This window comes from Rhinoraja longicauda, chromosome 20 (assembly GCF_053455715.1).
Source record: "Rhinoraja longicauda isolate Sanriku21f chromosome 20, sRhiLon1.1, whole genome shotgun sequence".
In the NCBI taxonomy this organism is placed as follows: domain Eukaryota; kingdom Metazoa; phylum Chordata; class Chondrichthyes; order Rajiformes; family Arhynchobatidae; genus Rhinoraja; species Rhinoraja longicauda.
In genome coordinates, this window is record NC_135972.1 from 1,598,495 (window position 1) to 1,619,053 (window position 20,559).

At 42.6% G+C, this 20,559-nt stretch overlaps 1 protein-coding gene across 3 annotated transcripts in view; it reads left to right on the forward strand.

Annotated features, from left to right (window-relative positions):
- kcnq1.2 (potassium voltage-gated channel, KQT-like subfamily, member 1.2) overlaps positions 1 to 20,559 on the forward strand; it is a 184,145-nt gene that overhangs the window by 140,306 nt on the left and 23,280 nt on the right. For all 3 annotated transcript variants that reach the window (XM_078416718.1, XM_078416720.1, XM_078416719.1), the window contains 3 exons: positions 61 to 155; positions 1,288 to 1,328; positions 3,345 to 3,406. In XM_078416718.1, coding sequence (XP_078272844.1) covers positions 61 to 155; positions 1,288 to 1,328; positions 3,345 to 3,406 — 198 coding nt within the window. The remainder of the gene's footprint in view (positions 1 to 60; positions 156 to 1,287; positions 1,329 to 3,344; positions 3,407 to 20,559) is intronic.

Sequence of the window (20,559 nt, forward strand, 5' to 3'; positions counted from 1 at the left end):
TGCCGAGACTAGTTTTATAATTGTTAAATTCATGGCATTTTTTTGCAATGTTTTCCACAGCAAGCTCGCAAACCTTACGATGTACGAGATGTTATTGAACAATATTCCCAAGGCCACCTGACTATGATGGTCCGGATCAAAGAATTACAACGCAGGTAAACGTGAACAGACGTTGCGTCTCATAACATGCGCAGCCATGATTGTTTCATGTCTTTGTTCTCATTCACATTGCACTCTTTACTCCAGACACAACAGCTACAATTAAGAGAGAGAAAGGGACACAAGGAACTGCAGATGCTGGAATCTTGCATAAAACACAAAGTGCTGGAGGAACTCAATGGCCAGGCAGCATCTGTGGAGGGAATGGATAGGAATGAAGAAGGTCCCAACCCGAAACGTCACCTGTCCGTTCCCTCCACAGATGCTGCCTGACCCGCTGAGTTCCTGCAACACATTGTGTTTTCAGCTACGAATAACAAGCTTTCCCCACCCTCCCCTCTGTTGGCAATAACACATCTGTAACGTTCAGTTCTCTTGACTCACATCCTATCACAAGCATTCCTGTCACTTTCTACATCCCTCACGCTTTTCTGCAACTTCAAAGACGTTGTATTTTTTTTTTACTTTTCCTAGTTCTGATCAAACGACTATCACCCTAAAACAATAACGTTTTTTCTCTTTCCACTGATGCTGCCTGTCATGCTGAGCTTTTTTCCAGGACATTTAGTTTTATTTCAGATTTCTAGCTCTTTGATTTTCAGAAATGAATGACTTGCTCATATGTTAAGATAGCAAACAAATATCTGACCCCAAAACACAAACAATTGCAAATCAATTTCATTCATAGAAACATAGAAACATAGAAAATAGGTACAGGAGGAGGCCATTTGGCCCTTCGAGCCAGCACTGCCATTCATTGTGATCATGGCTGATCATCCACAATCAGTAACCTGTGCCTGCCTTCTCCCCATATCCCCTGATTCCACTAGCCCCTAGAGCTCTATCTAACTCTCTTTTAAATTCATCCAGTGAATTGGCCTCCACTACCTTCTGTGGCAGAGAATTCCACAAATTCACAACTCTCTGGGCGAAAAAGGGTTTTCTCACCTCAGTTTTAAAATTTGAAAGCAATTGTGAAAATCAAAAGACGTATTTTTCACACCGTTTTGGGTAATTAACTATTAACTATTAAAATGAATTATCTATTAAAATAATGTCATACTATCATTGTTATTTGTCAACTGCGAAGATTTTGTATAAAGTTAACACGACTTGTCTGTATTCCAGGTTGGATCATTCTCTGGGAAAACCTGCATTTTTTCTTTCAGGTAAATGTTTCACAAGTGTATAAAATAATATTTTCTGTTCATTTCAAATATATATAAAAAGGTGCTTGTAATTTTAATGTGCATAGAAATCTCCAGTTTCTTATATTTGGCAGACACGACACTGCAATACACACAGGAAACCAATGATAAAAGAATGGATAGGAAAAAAACTGCAGATGCTGGTTAAAATCAAAGGTAGACACAAAATGCTGGAGTAACTCAGCGGGTCAGGCAGCATCTCTGGAGAGAAGGAATGGGTGACATTTCAGGTCGAGACCCTTCTTCAGACTGATGTCAGGGGAGTGGGCGGGGATACCCGCCCCGAAACGTCACCCATTCCTTCTCTCCAGAGATGCGCCCTGACCTGCTGAGTTACTCCAGCATTTTGTGTCTACCTTCAATAAAAGAATGGAGGTTTATTTGAGTAGATATAGCAAATTGTTAAAGCTGTTGTTTCTGGACATGTTTACAATTTTGATGTACATATTGCTCAGAATATTGGTTTTGGTTTGGTGTCTTATTAGTTGCAGCAGGCAGTGAAGAAAGCAAATGGTCTACTCCTGCACCTATTTTCTATGTTTCTATGTTTCTATTGTTGTGGACAGTGCGATACAATGACAAACGTTATTTGTGTGCCATGCAGTTAAATCATGCAGACACATGAGTACAGTCAAGCCGTACACAACAGGTAGTGTAAAGAGAGTTCCTGACAACGTACTGTTACAGCGTTATAGTTTTACAGCTACAAAGAATGATCGCATACATGTCCTCCGGGTGCTCCGGTTTCGTCCAACATGCCAAAGATGTTGGTTAATTGGCCTCTGCTAAGTGTCTCTAGTGAGTGGGGGGGTGGATGAGAAAGTGGGATAACATAGAACTAGTGTGAATGGGTGACCGATGGTCAGTGTGGACTCGGTGGGCCGAAGGGCCTGTTTCCATGCTGTATCTTTCAATCAATTAAATCAATCAATTTTCACCATGACTAACACGGATCATATTTATTTTCTAATTCCATGTTTTTATTAATTGCTTGAATTTAAATTCTCATGCTGATTTATTGGCACACACACACTCATGTTGCCAGGTTAATAACATAATGTTCAAATCGGGACACCACATCAACCAATTATATTTTGAGAAAAGAAGGTGATTTGTGTGAGTTCAGATAGATGCACCTGCCAAATTAAAATGTCCACAGAGACTTGCTGACAGGGCAAGGTTTAAAATAACCTCCTTGGAACTAAAAGTGGTAACAGTCCCAGGTGTGAAGCTGAGCCACCAGTCTCTGAGCTGTTTTATGGCACCAGTAAGAATATTGTCTCACAAGCATTACACATTCACCATAGGTCTGCCATTTCTTGAGGACCCCCAGCTAGCTTTCAATATCTGTGTCCAAGTGTTGGAAAAAAACCCGCAGATGCCGGTTAGGGTCTGAAGAATTGTCTGGGCCTGCAATCGGGGGCCTGCGCATCTCATTTAGGATTTGTTGTCTGTATTGAAACTGCTCTCACACCTAAAGCAGACAAGTTATCAATCCCATGATCCTCACAGTCATAAGTTCATAAGGAATAGGAGTAGAATTAGGCCATTCGGCCCATCAAGTCTACTCCGCCATTCAATCATGGCTGATCTATCTCTCCCTCCTAACCCCATTCTCCTGCCTTCTCCCCATAACCTCTGACACATGTCCTAATCAAGAATCTATCTATCTCTGCCTTAAAAAATATCCACTGACTTGGCCTCCACAGCCTTCTGTGGCAAAGAATTGCACAGATTCACCACCCTCTGACTAAAGTGTCACGCAGGCTGGACCCAGTCTAAATCGGGCAGTGGGGAACCCTGCCACATTTTATGCTGCAGCATCTAAGTTATCCTAGTTGGCTTCAGTTAAAATTGGTCAAGTTTGTCTCTCTGTAGGCTTTCAAGAATAATTTTCTAAAGTTAATCTTGAAGCACCATAATCTCTTTTTTTTTCGTGGTTCCTTTTTTTGCTTCATATCTTACCTTTTTGTGTAGAGAAGGGATTAGACAAGGGTTACTACACTGCAGGAGCCAGACTGATTCGTCTCGAAGATAAGGTAAGTGCGTGAATCATTTTCTTAAAACTCAGGCATAATTTAAGATCCTTATCTGAAATATATCTGTGGATTGCTCAGGCAAATAATATAACGTAATACAATTGCAATGAGCATGTAATTATCATTGACGTTTGTACCTCAGTGTGCACTTTAGACAGCATGGCTTCACTCTCGGAGGAATGTTACACTGACTTGTTGCTGATGAATAGATTAAATGCAGAGATCAAATATCCTGTGATATGAATGGTGTTTAAATCCCTGACTGCCTTTGTCACGGAAAAATGCTGATTTTGCCTTTCACAGCTGATGTCTGATTTTAATTAAGTTTGATATTTAAGTTTTGATACCAATTTATACGAACCTAACCGAAATCGAACATTAATAGTTTCATAGTTTTTCCCCTGTTAACTTGTACTTGAACCAATTTTAAAAACCAGTTCAGAACACTTTAGGATGAAATGCCAAAGAGTCATGTGTAGGTTTTGCAGGGAATGGTTCAGATGTGGGCATGGAACTCATTTCTAAGGATGTTTATTGTAAAAAAAAGACACAAAATGCTGGAGTAACTCACTGGGTCAGGCAGCATCTCTGGAGAACATGGATAGGTGACGTTTCACAAAATGCTGGAGTAACTCACTGGGTCAGGCAGCATCTCTGGAGAACATGGATAGGTGACGTTTCACAGAGTGCTGGAGTAACTCAGCGGGTCAGGCAGCATCTCTGGAGAACATGGATAGGTGACGTTTCACAGAGTGCTGGAGTAACTCAGCGGGTCAGGCAGCATCTCTGGAGAACATGGATAGGTGACGTTTCACAGAGTGCTGGAGTAACTCAGCGGGTCAGGCAGCATCTCTGGAGAACATGGATTGGCAACAATGGATTGGAAGAGTCTGAAGAACCTGAAACGTTACCTATCAATGTTCTCCAGAAATGCTGCCTGACCCTCTGAGTTACTCCAGCACTCTGTGAAACGTCACCTATCCATGTTCTCCAGAGATGCTGCCTGACCCGCTGAGTTACTCCAGCACTTTGTGTCTTTCCTTGGCAAACCAGCATCTGCAGTTCCTTGTTTCTATACTTGTTTCTATATTCTGTATTCACAAAATAGAATGCCTGGTTTCAAACAGAACATTTGCATTTTTGTAGAGGAACAATGCTTTGTATTTGGTGCAACGTATAATACTGTAGTAGTGAAGTTTATTATTTTGTTGTGGCCTTTCATTCCAATGGAAGCTGTGGTATTAACTGTGGGATAGGATATTTCCACTCCGGTTTGCATTGTTCTGCGGTCCAGTGATAACTCTGTTGAATATCCCACCAATGAATCATCATTAACCATCTACCAGTGGACCAAATTAAAGGTGTTGGGCTGGCCAGCAATTTTTTTAATCCAGCATATCAAAGGTGCAGCTAACATCAGGGGGATTTGCTCATCGAGAAGCAATTTGACTCATTGTTGAAACTGAAGCCTCAGCGTGCCTAAAGTTGCAAATGCAGACGCAGAAAATATTGAACAGCAAACTGCACCCAGGGTATCAACGCAACACTGAACGGGTAAAGGACAAACACGCAGTTGTGAATAATAAGGTCATAGAGTGATACAGTGTGGAAACAGGGCCAACCCGCCCACACCGACCAACATGTCCCAGCTACACTAGACCCACCTGCTTGCGTTTGGCCTGTATCCCTCCAAACCTGTCCTATCCATGTACCTGTCTAAATGTTTCTTAAACATTGCCTCAACTACCTCCTCTGGCAGCTTGTTCTATACCCTCACCACCCTCTGTGTGAAAAAGGCAAAGGCAAAAAGGCAAAGATTCCAATTAAATCTTTTCCACTTCGCCTAAAACCTATGTCCTCTTGACCTCGATTCACTTACTCTGGGCAAAAGACTCTAATATCCGTAATAACATAATTCAACCGAATAGTCTTTGCCAGCCTGCACTTTCTCATTCACCTCAAACATATAATGGCCATAATGAGTCAAATAACCTTTGATTTCAGAAATCAATATCTCCCTTACTGAGGGGGGGAAAAGATGGGATTTTTAAAATAATCGTCAGAAAACGCAGAACAGTACAGTACAGGAACAGGCCCTTCGGCCCACAATGTTTGTGCTGAACATGATGCCGAGATAAACTAATCTCAGATTAAAACACAGAGTGCTGGAGTAACTCAGCGGGTCAGGCAGCATCTGTGGAGAACATGGATAGGTGACGTTTCACAGAGCGCTGGAGTAACTCAGCGGGTCAGGCAGCTTTTCTGGAGGACATGGATAGGTGTTTCAGGGATGACGTTTCAGGTCACGACCTATCTTCAGATTAACCTCCTCTGTCTCCATTTCCTGCATAAACAGGTGCCAAACTAAAAGCATCTTAAACACCACTATCTGCCTCCACCACCACTCCTGGAGCACATACCAGGCACCCACCACCCGGAGTGTGTGTGTGTGTGTGTGTGTGTGTGTGTGTGTGTGTGTGTGAGTGTGTGTGTGAGTGTGTGTGTGAGTGTGTGTGAGTGTGTGTGTGTGAGTGTGTGTGTGGGTGTGGTGTGTGTGAGAGTGTGTGTGTGTTATAAAAAATCTGCTCCACACATCTCCTTTAAACTTTGCTTTTTAATTTGTCTTTACTCCAGTATGTAAAAAAATTTAAGCTGCCAAATTGTGTTAATACTTTTCATTTACCTACCAGTTTCCAATCGCAGTTTGAAGTTTGTCGGACAGTTTTATTGTTCCTCAGACAATTATCTAGAGGCGTCGACAGTGGACTGTGTCACATCTCCGTCTCAGATGTGTAGTAGACACAATCTGTGGGAGTTACATGACTTAGTTTCTATGTTTGTTGTTTCTCCTATATTTGGCCTATATCCCTGTAAACCTTGTGGAGATTCTGAAGGGTCTCGACCCGAAACGTCACCCATTCCTTCTCTCCAGAGATGTTGCCAGCATTACTCCAGCATTTTGTATCTATCCCTGTAAATCTTTCTTATCCATGTACCTGTCCAAATGTCTTCTTATAATGCAGGTGCAGCAGGCAGTGAAGAAAGCAAATGGTATGTTGGCATTCATAGCGAGGGGATTTGAGTACAGGAGCAGGGAGGTTCTGCTGCAGTTGTACAGGGCCTTGGTGAGACCACACCTGGAGTATTGCGTACAGTTTTGGTCTCCTAATCTGAGGAAAGACATTCTTGCCATAGAGGGAGTACAGAGAAGGTTCAGCAGATTGATTCCTGGGATGGCAGGACTTTCATACGAAGAAAGACTGGATGGACTCGGCTTGTACTCGCTGGAATTTGGAAGATTGAGGGGGGATCTTATAGAAACTTACAAAATTCTTAAGGGGTTGGACAGGCTAGATGCAGGAAGATTGTTCCCAATGTTGGGGAAGTCCAGAACAAGGGGTCACAGTTTAAGGATAAGGGGGAAGTCTTTTAGGACCGAGATGAGAACGTTTTTTTTCACACAGAGAGTGGTGAATCTGTGGAATTCTCTGCCACAGAAGGTAGTTGAGGTCAGTTCATTGGCTATATTTAAGAGGGAGTTAGATGTGGCCCTTGTGGCTAAAGGGATCAGGGGGTATGGAGAGAAGGCAGGTACAGGATACTGAGTTGGATGATCAGCCATGATCATATTGAATGGCGGTGCAGGCTCGAAGGGCCGAATGGCCTACTCCTGCACCTATTTTCTATGTTTCTATGTCTATCATACCTGCCTCATCTACCTCCCGTGGCAACTCATTTCCTTACACCCACAATCCTCTGAGAGAAAAATAAAGCAACTCCCTCTCCTCTTTGACCTCCACCTGTGTCTCACCTGTAGCTCCTGTTCCCTGCAATATGAAGCTGCCAGGCCAGTCCTGTCCCTCCATCACCAGGTTTCTGTAACGGCCACAATGTCCCAGTCACGAGTACCTTTACAAATTGCTGAGAGAGCTGAGCATGAAGATCACGGGAACGTAGAACTTTAGCCCTCCCTTTTAGTGGCAGGAAATCTCACAGCAGGAGCTGGAAGGTTTGGGAAAGACTGGTTGCGAGACCAATTTGTTCTAAAATCCTGTACTAGTCTGAAAAAAACAGCCACCCAAATCGTCATCTGCCCATTCCCTCCACAGATGCTGCCTGGCTCAGCGAGTTCCTCCAGCACTAGGTGTTTAGATGGAGATTCCAGCACTAGCAGTTCACAAGTTATAGGAGTAGAATTAGGCCATTCGGCCCATCGAGTCTACTCTGCCATTCAATCATGGCTGATCTCTGCCTCCGAATCCCATTTTCCTGCCTTCTCCCCATAACCCCTGACACCATTCTAATCAAGAATTTGTCTATCTCTGCCTTAAAAATATCCACTGATATTTTTCCACTGACTCGGCCTCCACAGCCCTCTGTGGCAATGAGTTCCACAGATTAACTACCTTCTGACGATATAAGTTCCTCCTCACCTCCTTTTTAAAAGAGCGCCCTTGAATTCTGAGGCTACGACCTCTGGTCCTAAACTCTCCACATCCATTGTGTTTCCATCCTGCACCAGCAGCAGCAGCAGCAGAGTGCAGGAGCGGAAATGTAGAACGGGGGGAAGGAATGCGCTGAGAAGCATAACGCCACAAAGAGAGGTTAATCATTTAATTTTAAAGTCGTATGTTCAAAAATATCTTTAAAATTAATGTCATCTGCAATGGGTAGCAGTAACCAAGCAACCCCTGAGGTTCAGCAGTGGCAATGTATCTGTGAGCGTGGAACCTTGCAGGTGTGGATTAAACTTACTATCAAACGCCCTGTGCATTAGGGTAGCCGAGGCCCAGCGTGTTGCTTTGCACGTGGCTGTATTTTTAGAACTGAAAGAAATAAAAATCACAGCAATGCAGCTGATTGCACTCAGGGGAAAAACACTTTCTCCTCTTCATAACCCGAGTTGTGGACAGTAATTACTGTGCTGAGGTTATTCACAATCAGCTGCATGCTAGCACGTTTGTTTCTCTAGAGTCCTTACTGTGCTGAGGTTGTTCACAATCAGCTGCATGCTAGCACGTTTGTTTCTGGAGTGACTGGAGTCATTACTGTGCTTGGGTTACTCACAATCAGCTGCATGCTAGCACGCTTGTTTCTGGACTCTCCAACCCTGGCACTGAGCGCACACAGCAGATTTTTTCCACAGTTTATCATTCTCTCGCTACAATCCTTGCATTTTGTCAGTCATTGCTCCACATGTGGCATACTGGTGTTGTAAAGCATGTTTATGTTTGAAGTGTGCAGGGTTGCAAGCTGCAAGGGTTATTGTTCCAAGCAGGCACCCAGCCAAGATTATAACCACATTACAACTCGTGATTGCAACTGTGGCTGATGCTAAGGGGAGGATTATAGAACCACGATAAGAAATTGCAGAGAGCTGTAGATGCACCCAGTTCATTACACAGATCAGACTTCCCACCATTAACACCATCTACACTTCATGCTGCCTCAGATCCATCAGTCACCATAATCAATGACTTGTCCCACCCTGGTCCTTCCTTCTTGCAGAAGGTACAGAAGCTTGAAAGTGCACGCGATCAGACTCAGGAACAGCTTCTTCCCGTCTGTTATCCAGGTTGCCAGGGGCTAGGGCACAGTCCGATTCACATGTACTCCGACGATAGACACAAAAAGCCAGAGTAACTCAGCGGGTCAGGCAGCATCTCTGGAGAGAAGGAATGGGTGACGTTTCAGGTCGAGACCCTTCTTCAGACCATTGCGGACATTGGACTTTGTCTGTGGAACTGATGCGCTACAATGCTGAGAACTACATTCTGCTCTCTCTTGTATCTTTCCCTTTGCTCTACCTTTTGCATTTGAGTTTGCCTTGATTGTATTTATGTATGGTTTATCCCATCATTTTGGATAGCATGCAAAACGTTTCACTGTGCCTCTGTACACTTGACAATAATTATCCTAAACTAAGCACAAAATATTCTCCTTTCAGAAATACAGGCTATCTTTATGCTGTCAGGGCTAGTTTGATTGCTTGAAAGACACAGCATTGAAACAGGCCCTTTGGCCCACAAGTCCATGGCGAACACCGGACGGTATTGTCTGATTGAATAGCACGCAGAAAAAAGCTTTTCACTGTACCTGGGCAACCAGTAAGGTAGACCACAGGTCCACGTAGTGGAGTCCAGGAGGGTGGGGAGTGAAATGCTCCCTTTCACTTGGAACAGACTGACTTGTTAACGTTGATGGTGACATGGTGGTGCAGCGGTAGAGTTGCTGCCTCACAGCGCCAGAGACCCGGGTTCCATCCTGACTACGGGCGCTGTCTGTACGGAGTTTGTACGTTCTCCCCATGACCTGCGTGGGTTTTCTCCAGGTGCTCCGGTTTCCTCCCACATCCTGCAGATGAACGGGTTTATCAGATAATTGGCTTCAGTAAAATTATAAATTGTCCCTCGTGTGTAGGATAGAAGTGGTGTATGGGGTGATCGCTGATCATTGCGGGCCTGGTGGGCTGAAGGACCTGTTTCCATGCTGCATCTCGAAAGTCTAAACTCAAAAACGGAACAGCTGGAAGAATTCAGCCAGTCAGGCAACATTTATGAAAAGAGAAACCAATGTTTTGGGTTGGTGGTTTTCCACAGATGTTGTTTGGCTAACAGTCAACTCTAACTATAAATGAAGAGTTTAGCTTAATTTAGTTTAGAGGTGCAGCCTAGAAACAGGCCCTTTGGCCCAACGAGTCCATGCTGACCATCGATCACCCGTTCACATTAATTCCATGTTATCCTGCTTTCTCGTCCACTCACTAAACACCAGGGGCAATTTGCAGAGGTCAATTAACCTACAAACTCACACGTCTTTGGGAACTAGAAGTATCTGGAGGAAACCCACTCATACACAGGGAGAACATACAAACACCACACAGGCAGCACTCAAGATCAGGATCAAACCTGGGTGTCTGGCAACTGCTCTACCAGCTGCCCCACTGTGCTGCTAAAATTACATGGCTCCTCTTTTAAAAGATTACAATTGATATTTATTTCGGCAAAATGCTGTTTCATTTACTGTCCTGATTTGTTCTCAAGCTCCGTCTCAACATTTATGTGTTTAACTGAAGATCCAAATTGAGACAAAAAGAATTGCAGATGCTGGTTTACAAAAAAAGACAAAGTGCTGGAGTAACATTGGGTCAATCAGCATCTCTCGAGAATGTGGATAGACGACGTTTCATGCCAGGACCCTTTAATCAGACAGAGTGTTAGCGAGGGGGGCGAGCGGGGGTGGGGGAAAGCTGGAGGAGAGCTGGAGACAGTGATAGGTGGATACAAGTGAGGGGACTTTTTGCTAGGCAGATGCTTGGACAATGGCCAGAGATGAAAAGACAAAGGTGCTAGAAAAGGATAGAGGAGATGTGAATTGTGAAGCCAGAGGGATGAATACAGGTGAACTATCTCTGGAGAACATGGGTGAGCAATGCTTCGGTCAGGACCCTTCTCCAGATTGATCTAAGTTGTGAATTGATTTCTTCATGTATGGATTTGGTTCAGGTATATTACTTAGCCAGTACACCACTCCTGTATTTTTTTAAGCAATGGACAAAATTAGTTCTAAGGATTGTAGTATTCGAATTAACTTGGGGCAATCGGTCTTGACATGGCAGCTATAATGTAACAATAGCCAGGGTCACGACCAGTGGTGCTGACTTTATTGTGGCAACGCTGATTAATGCCACACGACAACTAATTTCTCTAATTGTATAACAGCATGTGCACTGTAATGCTACAAGTTAAATGAAAATCATTCTGACAGATACATTAGTGATCTTCTCAGCACTTGCAGCCATGTGTTTACATCTACCAGGCTCATCGCTTCCTGCTTCTGCCGCCCTGCGTCTAAACTGAACTAATCTTTAACTGCTAAACCTCTCTCAATGTTGAGATGTGATTTCCCTAAAGATCCCTTAGATCAACAGCTATTAAGTGAGTGAGCACCAATATTAGGATTTCTGCCAGATACTTTATTGGTTACAAGTTATGTTCTCATTACAGATCATTTTTTTCTTATCAATCAATGTACTGTTTATAACCATTATGGTTCCTTGTAATGAATTCATTAAAATGTATGGCAGACAGGTGTAAATTTCCAAAATAATTATTTAGTTTCATATGTTCATTATGTTGTATGTCTATTTCAAACTCTTATGATGCTTAAATCATAGCTTTAAGGTGAGAAGGGCAGATTTGAAAGGAGATGTGTGGGGAAAGTTTCTTACACGGGCGATGGTGGGTATCTGGAACCCCTGGTGGGGGTGGTGGTTGAAGCAGACTTGTTTGACGCATTTCAAAGACTTTTGGTCAGGAACATGGATCTGCAGCGAATGGAGGGACATCACTGACATGTAGGTACATAGTGATGGTCTTGGCATCATGTTCAGCACAGACGTTGTGGGCTGAAGGGCCTGTTCGTGGGCTGCACTGGTCTATATATCAGGGTGCTCTGTGCTGTTGAAGTTGTCAATTATGCTGGATGCATTCCAGAAGGTTTAACCCTGATGTCTAATCATGGAGTTTGGTAATCTCACAGTGTTCGCCTGATACTACTTCCCTTTGGTTTATGATTTTTAATTCAGTTAGAACATAGAACACAGAGCAGTGCGGCCACAGTAACAGGCCACTTGGCCCACAATGTTTGTGCCGAATGTGATGCCAAGCTAACTTGATCTCATCTGCCTGGAGATGATCCATACCCCTCCATTCCCTGCACTGCCATGTGCCTATCTAAAAACCTCTTTGTTTTTGGAACAACATTTTCCAAAAGCTGTAAAAGCGTGCCACATCGTGATTCTGGAATGGATAGAATGTACTTTAAATCATCAGGGAAATCTGGAAACGGTGACAAGGTATTCTGTGAGGAACCTTTCATGGGGCCCTTCTTGTGAAGAACATTGTATTCATCTACCTGTGACCCAGTCACTGCGGGCTGCAACAATGCATCACAGCACCGGTCACTGCAAGCTGCAACCATGCATCACAGCACCGGTCACTACGAGCTGCCACCATGCATCACCAACACCAGCAAAAGTCACTGCAAGCTGCAACCATGCATCACAGCATCAGTCACTGCAAGTGCCACCATGCATCACAGCACCAGTCACTGCAAGTGCCACCATGCATCAGTCATTGCGGCAGCTTTGCTGGCAGCAATGCAGGAGCAGTGTGGCCGTAAAACGTCAACATAGCTGCGGGATTGATGCAGGACCATGTCAGGTGCCCAGTCCGTGTTTAAATTTGTGCAGATTTAGTGTTCTGTGGAAAGTAAAGTTGTCTCACTGCAGGAAAATACACCAACTTATCTTCTGCTGAAAATCACAACTAGGTTATAGCAGGAAAAGATGCCATTCAGCCACTGAGTGCTTGCTGACTTTATCTAGAAGCACCCCACCCACTCCGACTACCCTTTGCTCTCTGCTCAGCCCTCCATTTCCTTTTTGCTACGTTTCCATTTTCCTGGTGAGCGCCACAAGAGAAGTGGCATCCATTCCCACCAGTGCGCTTCTGATCCTAACCATTCACCACATCAAAGCAACCATTGCCCCCATCAGTTCTGCTCCTTTTGCAGTTACTTTCATTCCGTATCTTCTAGTCCCTGACCTTCTCTCAAGGGGAAGCATCTCTGTCTACCTCTCTACCTCCACCTCTCATAAAATGCTGGTGATAATTAAGAATGGTGTGTTATGGCAGAGTATATGGGTCCCCCACAGCTATCTCAGCACCCCCACCCCCAGACCTTGTCTACAAATACCAATAAGGTAAATAGGCAACCTGTGAATCTTATGGTACCAGGGTTTCCTTCAGATTTTCTAATTATTTATGTTGCAGGCTTTTGTTCCCCATTTTGTTCCTGCACCAGGTCGTATTAGCTCCAGGGAGAGAGAGGATGGACGGACACACCTGGGTTGTGTTTTTCTTGAACAATTGTGGTTGCGTAGAGACCTGGGAGAATATATACAATTATGAGAGGCATAGATGGGGTAAACAGTCAGAACCTTTTTCCCAGGATGCAAAAATCAAATACTAGAGGGCATAGCTTTAAGGTGAGAGGGGCAACGGGAAAGGAGATTTGGGGGACAGGTGGTTTTACACAGAGGGTGGTGGGTGTCAAGATCATGCTGCCAAGGTGGTGGAGGCAGATACGATAGTGCCATGTGAGACTTTTGGATAGGCACGTGTGTATGCAGGGAATGAAGGGATATGGATCGTATGCAGGCAGAGATTAGTTTAACTTGGCATGATGTTCGGCACAGACACTGTGGGCCGAAGGGCCTGTTCCTGTGTTGTTGTGTTCTATTTGGCTCAGCCGAACTCTTGCTCTTTTGCTTCCAGACTTAACAGTTCTTTTGCCAAGTCAGCATGCCTCATTGCTAGTCTGTAAAAACTGGTAAATGCACCAGCGTTTCCAAGCCCGTGTTTGCTCAAGATGTGACTAGTAATCTTGGAAGTTGCATGCAACATTTGGTGATGATTACTTCAATAGTTTTGAAGTTATTGTAGTCTTGAAGACATTTACTCATATTGGTTTGGATTTGATCCAACTGCACCTAGATCAAAAATAAATTGTACAACACTTAACAAAATAGATTCAAAGCTCTTGCTGGCATGAGTAAATGCATCAGCTCCAGCCAGATACTTTGAATTTATCCAAAAGCAAGGAAGGCAGATTTCCATGTTAGTAACTTAGTTAGTGGAATTTTATGATGGTTTCCAGATTTAAGAAGATTTTCATATTGTTGTAGTCAGAATACAAAGCATATGAAAGATACGGCTCATACTCAAGTCAATGTGACCCATTCTTTAGTTTTAGGCACAGATATACCGATGATTAGCCAAAGACTAGATATAGAACCTGAGGGCCAATTCACAAGAACTTGTATTTATGTTGGACCTCTGGTGTGACTGAACATCCCAAGATACTGAGGGAGAGTATTTTCAAACAAGATTTGATATTAAGCCATATTTTGAATTATTATTGCAGATGGCCAATTAGTTAGAGTGTTTTTAAGGACAGGAGCACAGAGGCTTTCAGGAGGTAATGGTGGGTTTGGAGTTTTGGCAGCTGTGATTAAATGTGAGTATGATCTGGTCCAAAATTGGAGGATAAGAAGTTTTGACAGTTGCCAGGCTTACGAAAGTTCCAAGATCTTGGAGATATTTAAGAACTAGGTGGGTGGTAGAGGCATTGGAAGAACGTAACATGTGATACACTACAGATCAGGAAGAACAAGTTGGAGTAGATTAGTCTGTCCCATTACATAGGAGATAATCATGACTTTCTGAAAAGCCATTCCAGTACTGTGCCAAATGGAACGTCAATTAAAAAGATTCTGGAAAGACAGATTTAAATTGAGATCACCATAATATGTACCTTGTGGCTTGGGGAAGGGGGGGAGGGGAGGATGGTGGTGACATGGAGGGTAAGGGTTTCACAGTCACAGGGGTCAAGAATTCCATGAGGGGAGTGATGATGATGACGGCAGAATTGAAGCCAAGGAGAACAGTAGAGTTATTGACTGTTCAATTGACTAACCAACAGTGATTGAGAATGCAGTAGGATCTTTCTTTTTAGTAAAAAATAATTGCAACTGTTCCTGATTTTATCAATGATATGTTATCCAAAACTCAACAACAATATACCAACAAATTAAAGCATCAGTTCAAATGAAAAAAATGACTGTTTAATGTCCTACCAATGGATAATTAAGCATGAAATATAAAATAATAAAACAAAATGTCTTGGAGACATTTTAATAAAAATACAACCTAGACATGGAATAAACAGGGCATCTAATTGTCTATTCCGATTTAAAGAATAAACAATAAAGAAGAAAAGGATCGAAAGGAAGACTGAATTAGAGGAGATGAACACAATTAAAGGTCATTCACAGCATAAGCAAGGAACGATGAACAATATTGTACACAAGGTCATCAGTGATAGGAGCAGAATTAGGACATTCAGCCCATCGTCTACTCCGCCTTTCAATCATGGCTGATCTATCTCTCCCTCCTAACCCCATTCTCCTTCCTGAAGGAACGTCCTTTAATTCTGAGGCTATACCTCTAGTCCTAGACTCTCCCACTAGTGGAAACATCCTCTCCACACATTCTGATTGTTTACATAAATCAAGAACAGAATCGCATGCTGCATGTGATGATGGTTGAAATGGCACCAGTTTCACTTCGTCTCCAATCAGCCATTATCAAATATCAGCTTGAATTTGTGGTGCCAGTTCTTTGCAGAGCGGTTTGGTGACTGACTTGGTTAGCCAACGTGCGGCTACAAACAGCAAATACAGGCAACCACTCTTGTGCTGAGCATGTTATTGTTAATCCCCCAGAACTGACACAGTAGCTATTTTTATGAAGTTGTAAAGTTGTTCCTCTGGCCATAACTTAGGTTTAACTGATACATGGGGCAATATTTTTCTTAGATTGTGAGCCTTATACTAATAGAATTTGTTAGCCAATTTTTGACAGTATCTGCAGTATTATTTGATGAAGAAATCTTTATTCTTGCTGATGGATTTAATTAACCAATGAAAGCAAATTCCACAGGAATTTCTTTGTTTTATAAATACTTTTTTTAAAAACTCGAAGCCTACAGGTTCCAGCTATGTAACAAGATTCATATATTTTGAAAGCAGCTTCTCTAATCCTGGCAAAACTACAAAAAACACAAATCATCCCTGGAGAACGTGGGTGTGCGATACCTGGGACCCTTCTTCCCGAAGGAAGGTCCCGACCCAAAATGTCGCCTATCCATGTCCTCCAAAGATTCTGCCTGGAGTAAGATACTCTAGCACTTTTGTGTTTTGTGCTCAAGATTCCAGTATCTGCAATTCCTTGTGGCTGCCTGGGCAAACTGGCTTTGGTTACTTTCCTCTTCAGTTGACTTTTCTTATGTTGAGTCAAGTTTGACATAATTCATGTCAAGGTTGAGAATTTCAGAAGCAAGAACCAAAAGTACTGCATACACTCGGCAGATCAGGCAGCAGATGTGGAACGCAAAGAGAGTTGACATTTCAGGTCAGTGATCCTTCAGAACAGTGAAATGTGGAAGACAAGTGTGTTTAAAGCTGCAGAGAATGAAGGGACGGAGAGAACGATGGGAATGTCAGCAAGAGAAGGGACCAAAGTCCAAAGATATTGCCTTTGGTGCTGCACTCAGAGTAAAAGAGATGACAATAGAATATCTTTAACAACTCTCTGAAGATTGCCCGAAAGCCATTGCCAACGTGTTTCTACCTGAGTTGTGAGGATGCAATGTGGCTGGGATGAGAGGCTGACTTTGGTGGGGACATCCTTTCTGAGTAGAGACATCTTGTACATTGTCCTCCACTGACGTTGAGGTGGGAGATTCAGGAGATGAATATGCCTTCATGGTGGTACCCTTCTTCCCCTCCCTGCCCTCTTCATCACTCCCCCAGCAGTTTGTCCCAAAAGGAACACCTGTCAATCATTAGAATCAAAGAACTGCAGATGCTGGTTTATACCAAATATACACACAAAGTGCTGGAGTAACTCAGCGTGTCAGACAGCATCTCTGGAGAAAAAGGATGGGTGACATTTCGGGTCAGGACCCTTCCTCAGCTTAAGGGTCCCATCCCAAAATGTCACCCATCCTTTTTCTCCAGAGAAGCTGCCTGACCTGTTGCGTTACTCCAGCACTCTGTGTCTACCTGTCAACCAGTGGTCCGTTGATTGGGACACTCGTGTGTTCTCATGTCCTATTGTGCAGGTTTACTTCCTGCTGCACACGGTTCTGCAGATGCGAGAGTACTTCATGTAATCAGGTAATCGTCAGGTGAGTGGCGACATGCCTGTGCTTTGTTGCAATGTTACCATTGGCCAAAGAAAGCAGTGATTGTTGATACTCTTGCGTTTAGGATCAGTCAACATTTCAAAATGATGCAACAGGTCTCTGCTCCCATCCAGCAGCTTCCAAACCCCTTTCCTCCTGTCTACTCCATTCTGTTTGCAGTGGGGAAAGTTGAGAAGTGCACCTCCATCTCTTGCTGGTACTTACGCTGATATTTGATTAGATTGCTCTATGACACAGACTCCATTTATTATTTAACAAAGCAGAGAAACACAATAGTATTTTAGCTCCTCCTACAAGCAGTGTAACAACAGCGGCTGTTATACAGAAGTGACAAACATTATTTTTTTCCCTTCAGGATTTCTAGTACAGTAACATTGAGGAGATACAAGGAACTGCAGATGCTGGTTAACAAAACAACGCACAAAGTATTGAAGTAACTCAGCGGGTCAGGCAGCATCTTTGGAGAATGTGGATTGGTGACATTTTGTATCTTAAGAAGGGTCCCGACCAAAACATTACTTATTCGCATTTCACCAGGGATGCTACCTGACCTGCTGTGTTACCCAGCAGGGTAACATTGAGCATTTTATTTCCCCATTTTACCATTAAGAACTATATTCTGCACTCTATATCTTTCCCTTTACTCTACCTATTGTTCTTGAGTTTGACTTAATTGTATTGATGTATAGTATTATCTGATCTAATTAAAGAACATGCAAAACAAAGCTTTTCACTGTATCTTGCTGTGCACATGGCAATAATAAACCTCAATCTAAACAATGGTTTACTGACTGATAGAAGTTTTAAGTCTGAGGCAAGAAAGCAGGGGGCAGATACCCAAACCTTTAAATATGGTACATTGATGGATTTTTGTTTAATGGGAACTGTTCCGCTCTGTCTCCTGAATGCAATGTGATATATACAGAGTACACATTCCCTGCCAGAGCTGAGAAATAGAAGTCACGATAAATAGAAGACACAATGTCACTTAAAAAGAAATGGATTCAGATAAAGAGTGAAATGCCCAGTAAATGGGGGAAATGGAACTAAAACTCTGAAAATAATTATAACGATATAAAAAACTGGAAAGTGATTCCCAGAACCGTGTACTTTTGCATAAGAAAAAGGAAAATAATGATAGTTGATGGTTGAAAGTGAGGTGGAAAGATCTACTGGGAATTTGAGCAAGGGGACTGGACACATTTTGAATGAAAGGCACTGTGACCCGGCCTTTAAAACTTTAAAAGTGCTTCTCACAGTCTTGTAGGACACAGATCTTCCAATATTTGTTAAGTCTTACCATATTTACATATAAAACCTGATGGTAAAATGAAGGGAAGGAAAACCTCTCTTAAATAAATAACTTATGGCACCAAACTTCCTATCCAACACAAAGGGAAGTACTGACAAGGTTTCTACCATAAATATACCAAAATAAATATTTTCAGAACACTGTGTGGATTTGGAAACAGAATCATAAAAGCCAATGGACCTGATACTAATAGTTGTATTTTAAATGTAATCAAAAAATATTTTTTATTGGTAGATGGCATCAATGCGGAAGTCATTTAACAAATATATTTTCTTCTTCAAACGAAGGAAGACATCAGAGTATCCAAAAGATAAACATACATCTCTAATCCACTATCCCTGTAAACTGGAAGTGTTTGGCTTCCACTCACAGTTTCCCCAGCACACCACATTTCTGGAGAATGTTTACAGGAATTTTCACACTGCTGAAAGAATCAAGTGGCTGTTCAGGACAAAGCTAAAGATGAAAATCCAGCAGCACACTTTTATAATATAATAGTGAATGCAATTAAATTCATAATAAAAACATTAGTTTCTCTGTCACTCCATCCATTTTGGAAAAGTCAACTTCATGGTTTGTATTCTTTCATCTAATCAATCAAAGCTCATTAACAGGAGAGAAGGAATGGGTGACATTTCAGGTTGAGACCCTTCTTCAAACCCTAACCAGTCCGTAGAAGGGTCTTGACCCGAACCGTCACCCATTCCTTCTCTCCGGAGATGCTGCCTATCCTGCTGAGTTACTCCAGCTTTTTGTGTCTATCTTTGGTTTAAACAAGCATCTGCAGTTCCTTCTTACACAAAGCTCATTAACAAGCATGTACAAACATTTATAAAATCATGAGGGAATGGATAGAGTTAATGCACAGAGACTTTTACCCAGGGTAGGGCTATCAAGGACCAGAGGACATGGATTTAAAAAAAAGTTTAGTTTAGTTTATTGTCACTTGTACTGATGTACAGTGAAAAGCTTTTGTTGCGTGCTAACCAGATAGGTTTAAGGTGAGAGAGGAAAGATTTTATTAGGAACCTGAAGGGGCAACTTTTTTATAGAGGGTGGTTCATGGGGTGAAGGGAACATTAACAAAGATGATTAATGAAGGCCAAGAGCAGAAAGCATGGAATCGCATGTGGGTTGTTTTCAAGGTGATAAACTTTTAGCAGTGTGGTACCACAGGGATCAAAGCAGAGTTATGATATAAACACTAATTATATTAATGCCTTGCGTGAAACCACCGTTTTGGAAAATAAGGATACAACATTTCTGTTAAGTTGATATGAAGCAGGTGAGCAAACAAATCACAGATAGAGTGTAGGATATCACAGAGCATAATATCAGCTCATTCATTTGGTTGCAAGAATGGAATGCTTTTCAAATAATGGGCAATTAGTAAAAGATATAGAAGTGTGAAAACACACATCTCCAGATTCAGGGACAGTTTGTTCACAGCGGTTATCAGGCAACTGAACTATCCTGCTGCAACCAGAGATTAGTCCTGAACTACCATCTATCTCATCAGGACCCTCAGACTATCTTGTCTCCAACTACATTCGATCTTTGTCCCGCCCCCTCCCCTGACATCAGTCTGAAGAAGGGTCTCGACCCAAAACGTCACCCATTCCTTCTCTCCCAAGATGCTGCCTGACCCGCTGAGTTGCTCCAGCATTTTGTGTCTACCTACATCGGACTTTACTGGCTTTACCTTGCACTAAACATTATTCCCCTTATCATGTATCTGTACACTGTGAATGGCTCAATTGTGGTCATGTAGTCTTTTCGCATGCTGGTTAGCATGCAACAAAAGCTTGTCACTGTAGCTTGGTACACGTGACAATAAACTGAACTAATAAAGACACAAAGTGCTGGAGTAACTCAGCAGGTCAGGCAGCATCTCTGGAGAATGTGGACAGAGGTAACGTTTTGAGTCGAGACCCTTCTTCAGAGATTTTTCCAGGCATGCTGCCTGACCCGCTGAGTTACTCCAGCACTTTGTGCCTTTTTTTTGTAA